At 63.7% G+C, this 8,613-nt stretch overlaps 1 protein-coding gene across 1 annotated transcript; it reads right to left on the reverse strand.

Annotated features, from left to right (window-relative positions):
* Positions 1–3,598: 3,598 nt before the first annotated feature.
* Positions 3,599–8,213, reverse strand: SOHLH1 (spermatogenesis and oogenesis specific basic helix-loop-helix 1). Its single transcript, XM_064490895.1, has 8 exons — positions 8,078–8,213; positions 7,215–7,449; positions 6,570–6,717; positions 6,011–6,114; positions 5,835–5,917; positions 5,071–5,257; positions 4,553–4,623; positions 3,599–3,939 (listed from the first exon to the last, which is right to left on the reverse strand). The coding sequence occupies exons 1-8, from the start codon at positions 8,211–8,213 to the stop codon at positions 3,722–3,724; spliced, it is 1,182 nt and encodes a 393-aa protein (XP_064346965.1). The 3' UTR covers positions 3,599–3,721.
* Positions 8,214–8,613: the final 400 nt, after the last annotated feature.

The raw sequence follows: 8,613 nt of genomic DNA on the forward strand, positions 1-8,613 counted from the left end.
GCCAGGCCAAAGGCATCTGGAGCAGAAATCGTGGCCCCGCTTTGGGCGTCCCCAGTGGACGAAGGTGGGGAAGGGGACCCTCCTAGTGCTGCTTTTTGTCCTCTGGGGTCGAGATGCTCTGACGGCAACAGCCTGGTGCGGGCTGGGCCCTGCTGCCAGGGAGCAAGAAGCACCCTGGCCCCCGCCAGCCGGACCCGCCCACCCTCCCACTCAGGCCCAGGAACAGCGCCACAGTCGCGCGGGGGCGTTTTCAGCCTGCATTCTCCAAAAGGCCCTGGAGGGTCAGGCTGTGGCTGTGAAGCTGCTGCCATGCCCCGGGCTGCCCTCCACGACGGCGGGGACCCCGTAATCCGGACACCTTCTCCTAAGTGCCCCTCTGTGTTGCTTAGAACTCTCTCCACCCCCACCCCCGGGCACCCGGTGAAGGAGCCTCCTGCCCCGGCAGAGGCCGTGTGCCCCGTGGACCTCCTGACCCTTCACTCCTCACTCACAGACTGAGAGGCTGCGTTCTGAGTAAGCAGGCCCCCCCCACCACCACTTAAAGGAAGCACAGAGAACCGTGCCCCCGGGAGCAGCAGCAGCAGGACACCGCATCCCTGGGGTCACCAGAAGGGCAGCCTGGACAAGGACTTCTAAGGGACAGGCACTTCCCAACCACCTGGGACTGGGCTGCCCAGACACGCTTGGCCACGTGTGACCCCGGGAAGCAGCCTCGGGGTCCAGGGCTCATCCTCCTCTTGCTGAAGGTTCTGCGTCCTGGTGGCCGCTGTCCATCACCTGGCCTTTGATGTCCATTCCCAAACCCAAGAACAGGGCACTTTTGGGACAGTCCCCAAGCAGGTCCAGAACAGGCTGGGGGGCAAGAACTCCCCGAGGAACGATGACCTGGGAGGGCCCCACCTGGAGAAACCCAGCACCAGGAAACAAGCCCCCACGGGCCATCCCAGGCAGCTCCACGGCCACTGAGGTCAGCCCAGGGACCAGCCCTGAAGCCCCTGAGCCTGCAGGTCCCTCTTCCTGCCACCCTACACTTGGGCAACAACTTTCCCTTTTAGGTTAGAGCCCAAGAATTTCAAACGAGGTGAGCATAACCAACCTTCACGCTCGTAAGAATAAAACCCAGCTTTTCAGAGGTGTAACGTGGCCATTTTCTGCCCTGAGGAGGCAACACAGAGCATCCATCCGTCCAGGCAATCTCCTGGTCTGACTCTCCAGAAGAAAAGGGAATGCCAGCTCCACCCCGTTGACAGAGCGTTGGGGGAAATTTCAGTATCTAGAAGCTTCTCTCCCATCATCCCGGAGAGGCACAGACACCCATATCCAGGGGGCTCGGGGAGGACCCAGCACCCATGTTCCTCAGAACTAGCGCCACCAAGGGCACTCCCTGCGAATAGGGCTGGCTGGGCCCTGGACAAAACCAGACACCAACCTGGCCAGGCTGGGTGCTCCCTCCCCTAGCGCCCAGGCCCCATCCAACGCCAGGGGCTTCAGAGGGCATGGGAGGCCGGCCCCCTCCTCCCCTCCTCCACATGGCTCTGCACCTCCACTGCCCCCACAGTCTGCCGGTCTGGGAGGCCAGGCGGGGAGCGGAGGGGTGAGGGGGGCCTGCAGCGGCGCCTTCTCTGGGCACAGCAGCTCCATGTGCACCGTCCCAGGACCTGCAGGAGGGGACCCAGGACCCTGGGGCAGTGTAGGGCTGAACGCTGCAGTTCCAGGCCGCTCTCCTCCCGCTATCAGACTGAGACTGGTCACCAACCACTGCTCTTGCCCCACGAGCCTGCCTGGGCCTCAGGATCACTCCCAACACCGGCTCCAGGTGCCCCCTCTGTGGGCTCGAGTTGGCACAGACAAGCCCTGCCTGCCACCTGGGGCAGGGTCCTATCCTTCGCCTTCAGTGAGGGGATTCAGGGTCATGGTGGGTCCCACCCACCTGCCCCTTTGGGACCTGGGTCAGGCTTCTAAACAAGCTGAGTCCTGGCTCCCAGGCCTCCCTCCCAGGGTGCAGGGTGAGGCTGTCCAGAGCCCAGACAGGGTCAGTGTGGCCAGAGACACAGGGGCTTTCACAGCTGTGCCCAAGCCCAGAGAAGGGGGGCTGGGCAGAGCTGGTCTGCTCCGAGGTGAGGAGGGGGCTCTGCTCAGCGACTCTGCCCCAGGTCCCCTCCCGCTTGTAGAACCTGACACTCCCAGCAGCAGGGCTGGCGCCTGCCTCAGCCACATCCCACTGGGCTCTGGGCCCTGGGTCAGCGTCAGAGGACAGGGGACAAGCTCACCGTCTCCAGTCCAAGGGGCGCTGGGCACAGAGCAGAGGGGCGCGTGCACGTGGAAGCCGGTGAACCAGAACCTGAAGACCTGCTGAGTCCACACCCACCAAGAGAGGCATCAGCCTGCACACACGCATACACGCATCGGTCCACAGGTGTGCAAATGCAGCACACAGCACACGTGTACACACACAACGTGAACACACATGCACACAGTCTCTGAGGGGACACTCTTGAAAGCAGGCTGCAAGGAGTGCCTGGTCAGATGACAGAGTCAGGCCCAGCACCCTCATGCTCTCAGAGCCTAGAACGTTTCTGGAACATGGGCAGCCAGGTGGTGGAGGCCCTTCCATGGAGCAGGCTCCTGGGACAGGGGCTGTGGCCACTGACCGTGGCTCTGCCGGATGAGAGGGCAGGACACCCCCAGACGTGCCCCATGCCCCGGTCAGGGACTTCAGGAAGCCCACGGGGGAACAGGGATGCTGGCCCAGGCGTGGCACCACCCCACAAGCCCACCTGGGCCTCCCCGGGGCCCCTCGTCCGTGGTGAGGGCTGCTCTGCACCACCTGCCCCCACCACACACACACCAGCCACCCTTCACCTTTGTGGGCAGTGACTCAGAGACTAATGGAACCTCCTAGCTATAGGTACGGGGGGTGGGCACAGGGATGGCAGCCTGGGCAGGGGTCTCTACACGCACACTGGGTGGGGCTCTGCCCCGCTGTGGCCCCTGCACCACTCTGGCCTGGGAGGTCATGTGGGGCCCAGTGTCTCGGAAGGGGACAAGGTAGGGTGAGCAGCCCGGTCAGAGACCGGCACCCTCATCACTTGGCTGAAAGGTGGAGAGACTCAGGCAGGGTCACTCCTCACAGGAACCCAGGCCCTCCCCCGCTGCCAGGGCAGGAGCAGCTGGGATTAGGGCTGGGACCACCAGGGTAGACAGAGTCCAGGCGCTCAAGCCTCTGCCCCAGGCCACACAACAGGCCCCGCCTCGAAGGCAGAGGGCTGCCCCTTCCCCCGCACATCCTGGGCTGGAGAGAGGCCTCCCCTGATGGACTCTCCAGGGACCCCCCAGGCCAGCCTCGCAGGCAGAAGTTGGGTCGCACGCCCACCTCTCAGGGAACAGACCCAGAAAACACGGGTCTCAGTCTGTGGACCCCTCCCCACCTCAGCCCCAGGGCCGGGTTATTTAGGGACCCCACAGGACGGGAACATCACAGAAACAAAACCGCAGGCGAGGGCCAGTGCTCTGAATGGAGATGATACCATCTGCACAGTGAATCGCATTAATTACACAAATGCTACACAAGTTTTGCTTCCTCTAGGAAAATCGCTTTTCCTCTTTAACACTCAGCCTTCCCTCCCCGCAGCCACCCCCTCCAGCCCCGCTCGAATTAGAGTGCAGCTGCAGCTGAAGCCCAAAATCAAATGCCCAAGTGTGCGGCCGGCACCAGTGGCCCTCAGCAGGCAAAGAAGTCCGGGAAGATGCTCTCCACCTCGTCCCGCAGGGCCAGGCTGGGGCAGCTCACGTCCGAGCCCCACGGCTCCAGAGGACCATCTGGGGGCTCCTGGGACCCGGGCTCAGGGTCTGCCAGGAAGCCTGGCTCTGCCCTGCCCAGTGGGCTGCTCCTGGTGGGGACCTGAGAAGGGGCACTGCCGCCTCGGCCCTCCAGAGACCCTGGAAGCAGATGGGACACGTCAGCAGAGCAGGCAGGTACCCTGGGAGCCCAGGGTGCACAGAGTGGGGTCAAGTGTGCAGAATAGGGCCCACCTCCGCCCACCCGTCCCGCCTGACCAGGAAGCCTTCTGCTCATCCGTGAGATGGGAATGGGAGGCAGTGTGACCAGGTGGGTGGGCCCGCTCCTGTCGGCCCTGCTCCAGACCCAGAAGGTCCAGAACCAAGAAGGTGCTTCTCCCAACACCCAGTCCTGCAGGGACGCCCCTCACTGCACATCCAGACGCCTTTGCAGGAACCTCGGGAAAAGCCTGACGGGACCTTGCAGCTGACACACGACCAGCCCCACACGCCGTGCACTCACACACTCCCACCCAGATACAGCCCCTCTGCACACGCATCCCATCCTTCCCCAGTGGTCCTGAAGACCACCAGCAAAGAAGGAAACGGGAGCTCAGAGACAGACAGAGACTTGGTGTCACACAGCAAACTGGATGCTGTCACATCTCCCCAACAGTCCCAGTGCCTGCCTGGGTCTGCATCAGCACCAACTAAGGCCCCAAATCAGGGGCGGAGGGGGAAGAAGGTGGCCCAGGCTGAGCACTCCCCCGCTTACCCGGCCACCAGTCAGGACTGGCAGTCAGCAGAAAGGATGCCCCGTCTTCTACATCACATCCCGACACAGACCTGGATGGAACAAGAATACCTCGCTCCTGAGTGGTCCCAGGTACCCCGGACCTTGCAGTTGGAGTGAAGAGCACGGGCTCCGAAGGGCAGCTTCAGGTTCCAGGACAGAACGGGGTGCCCCCTCCCTGTGGACCCTGAGTCCGTCCTGCTGCTGGTTCCCCTCCAGCACCCTCCCCTCCCACGCCCCAGCTGGTGTGTGCTCACAAAATGCAAACTCCCTTACTATCAGCCAAAACAGAACACGATTAAAAAGACAACAGTGTTTTCAGAAACACACTAGAAAGCCACGTGGCACAGGCTGGCAGCCTCGGCCTCAGGCAGGCACTGTGGGCTGAAGGACACAAACCCCCCGGCGCGCAGATACAAGACCACAGACGTGGCCGGAAGGAGGCGCGCGCCTGCTTGGGGCATCAGGCACACACGTGCACACACCCCTGGGGCACCCACCTGGCGTCCAGCGTTGGGGCCAGGTGGGTCCCCCGAGCTGAGGGCCCAGCCTGACCCAGGCAGCTCAGAGGCTCTTCGCTCACCAGGGGGGAGGGTGGCTGCCGTGAGTGGGGAGGCCACAGTGGGGACTTTCTTGGGGCCTTGGAGGGACTCGGGCCTCGGGACCCAGGGACCAGGCTGGGAGGCTCTATGAGGGAAGCAAGGTGTGGGTCAGCCTTCCCCACCTGGAGCACGGCCCTCCCATGAAGACTTCGGCCCTCCGCACAGCGCATGGGGCCACATAAAGCTCAGAAACAGAAGATTAACAGGCAACCACGAGAAAGTAAATGTCCAGAAATGAGGCACCTGGGGCCAGGGAGGCTTCCTGGAGGAGGCACCCACTCGGCCTCCGGTCAACCATGTGGGGCTCAGACCTAGGAATCCTCGTGCCATTACCCCCCCCCATCTGCTCATAATTCATGACCTCGGGTTCCATCTTCAAACCACCCTGCTGTGAACCCTGCACCCTCACGCCTTGCCTGTGGGTCCCAACCTTCCCCGGAGGCCCAGCTGGGCTGCCAACCCTGTGACAGCAAGACCCCTCCCCTCCTCTGTGGGCATACCAGGGAAGGTGGAAGGCATGGTCTCGCCTCCTGTGACACTCAGGGACGGGCAGTGATGGTCCCGGGACAGGGGTCCAGCATGAGGGGGACACAGTCGTCATGGGTGTGTCTTATGGGCTGGGCAGGGGTAGCAGGGGAGGACAAGATGGTGCTCACACTTACCAGACAGGACGGGCAGCCTGTCTGGCACCTTGGCCACCCCCTCGTCCACACCCGCAGCCACACAGCTTGGGGGTGTCTGTGGCCTAAATGGTGTGAAGACAAAGAGAGCTCTGAGCAGTCCGTGCCCACCATCCGCCCCCTTCCCGTGGGTCCCTTGGCCCCACAGGGACACTAACATGGTTACACTGGGTGCTCCCCTGCCAGGGTCTGGGGCACCTGCTGGGGTCTGTGTCGCCAGGGCCAGCTGCAAAACATCCTTCTGCCACTTGTGCCGCGTCTCCTGGGAGGAATCAAGGGTGTGAAACGTAAGTAACCTTGGAAAACGCAACAGAGGCATCAACCAGAAAGCCCGCAGGAAAAGCCAGCGATGGTCCGTCCCTGGCTGCCCTGCCTGGGATCCTGGAGGTCACTATGAGTGTAGACCCTGTTCTCAGGACTCGGAGGAGGGAGGCAGAGGGCCATGCCAGCCCAGGGGGCTCACAGGAACAGGACTGCTACCCCTATCAGCCTTGGCACCATGGGGGAGTGCCAGGAACAGAAGAGGAGGCCACAGCTCATCCTCAAAGCTTCTGCAGGGCTCCTGGACCAGCTGCAACACACTTTTGGAGAGCCGTCTGCCAAAAACGCAGCCTGCCCAAAGGTGCAGGGCAGAGAGCAGAGGTAAGCCAGTGGGTGGGGGCGGGGGTGCCACGGCTCCCCCACAGAGGGCTGACCCGGAGCCAGAGAACAACTCACAGCGTGCTGCTCCCAGCCGGGCACCAAGGTGCCAGCCAGCCGGAGGAACTGCACCGACATCTCCAGGACAGAGGCCATGTCCTCCCGCCGGCCATCGAACCGGGGCAGCAGGGCCCGCAGGCGCTCACAGCTCACCGAGATCCGCTTCCTGCTCCCAGGGAGTAACAACCGTCTATGGGACAGTCTTGGCCAGGAGAAAAGACTGCAGCCGCTGGAACCACCCCTGGGGCCACCCCCAGGGGCTTCTCAGGTGCAAAGACTACAGGCCAAGGCCACTGGTTAGCTCTGCAAATGGTCTGGGCCCTTCAGGGACTATGTCAGGCTATAGACTCACGCGGGCCCTGGACCCCAGTTGCAGGCTATCCAGCAATCTGCCTCGGGCCATAGCCAAGACTAAACCATCAGTGCTTGGGGGTGTGAGTCCCCGCCAGGGTCTGGGGTCTATTGGTCCCATATGTACAGGACTTCAGATCAAAGAAGGGGCCACAGTGGTAGCCCCTGCCCGCGCCCCTCAGATTTTGTTTATGTTCGGGCATACTAAGTGTCTCCTTACCAAAGACCACAAGCCGGTCCCAGCCGCCTGAAACCAGGTTGCGGGCACACTGACCTCCTCTCCCCGCCCCGCCCCCACCACGTGGCCCCCACCTGCGCTCCCTCTCGCTGAGCACGTTCCGCGGGAGGCGGGAGCCTGGACCCTCCACCAGTGCAGGGGCCTTAGCCAGACCCGAACCCTGGTGAGGGTCTTCGCAGCAGACCTGGGTGCCACACGAGGAGGGAGCACTGTTGAGAAGAGATAAGCGAGCCCGCTCCGTGACCCCAGAAAACGCCCCAGGAGCCCAGAGCCGGTGATGGACGGGGCGGGTGCAGTATAGGGCCTGGGCTGCCCAGGAACAGGGCCCGTGCCTTCCTTCTTGCGCCCCTCTCTCCCTCCTTCCCCCTAAGGGCCAGGGGTCGGAGTCCGCCCCAGGTGGGCCAAGCTGGCTGGGGACGCCAACTCGGTCCATTTGAACTGGACAGAAATGCCAGGCCTGGACACTCCGAGCACCCCTGGCAGGAAGCCTTCCAAATGACCCCCTCTGGTGCCCTCCTCAATTCTCACCTGCATACCCCAGAGCCGGGGACTTGGGGAGGCCCAGCGGCGGTCTTAGAACGCCTGGACGCCATGAGCGCGCAGCCGCGGGAAGCTGCCACAAGGCCCTAGCCCCTGACGCATGCCCCGCCCCACGCCACGTGTGCGCCGTCCTGCCAGCCACGCCCCCTCACGTGTGCGCAGCCCGCCCCCACGTGCTCCCCTCCCAGGCGGCACCTGGCCCGCCCTCACCATGCGCACCCGCACCCATGCAAGCTCCCCGTCCCACCCACGCCCACATGCAGCTCCTATCCTGGAGAAGTTGCCAGAAAGCGGCGCACCCAGGTAGGGGCCCAAGCTAGGCGGTCCTCCCCACCCGGTCCCCCATCAGCCAGGGTGCCACCAAAGCGTCAAGTGTGGTCTCCCCTCAAATACCCACCGTGGGCAAGCAGGAAACCTGTCTCCATCCGAGGAGGGGCTCCGGGCTGCGGGCAGGCGTCCTGGCGTGGGACTTTGGGTGAAAGGCGGCAGGCCAGCACCGAGGGCAGTCCTGTCGTCAGACGGCTTGGCCCCATCTCTCCGGCACTGCTGGGCTCCACAGCCTGAAGGAAGCGTGGAGGAGGGGCCGGCCGGCGCAGGCCATGGCTGCAGGTCAGACTCTGGAAGGACTGGCAGGGGCAGTGACGTGGCGGCAATTGTGTTAAGCCACACAGGAGAGGAGGCAGAAACCCCAGGAGGCTGTGGTCAGGGGTTAAAAGGAGGCTGGGACAGGGGACAGAAGTCACACTGCAGTCGAGGGCGATGCTGTCAGTGAGGGTGAGTCAGGGAGCAAGAAGGCCAGGACCCGTGCGCCAGGCCAGCACTCCCGCCAGAAGAGAAGAGCGGGTTCTGGGGCCCGCGCTCGCCCTCCCGGGCACGCGCCGCCCGCGGTCGCGGTCCTGTATTTGCGAGGGGAGAGAAGTGAAGCGTTGAGGC

Source organism: Camelus dromedarius, chromosome 10 (genome assembly GCF_036321535.1).
Source record: "Camelus dromedarius isolate mCamDro1 chromosome 10, mCamDro1.pat, whole genome shotgun sequence".
Lineage (NCBI taxonomy): Eukaryota > Metazoa > Chordata > Mammalia > Artiodactyla > Camelidae > Camelus > Camelus dromedarius.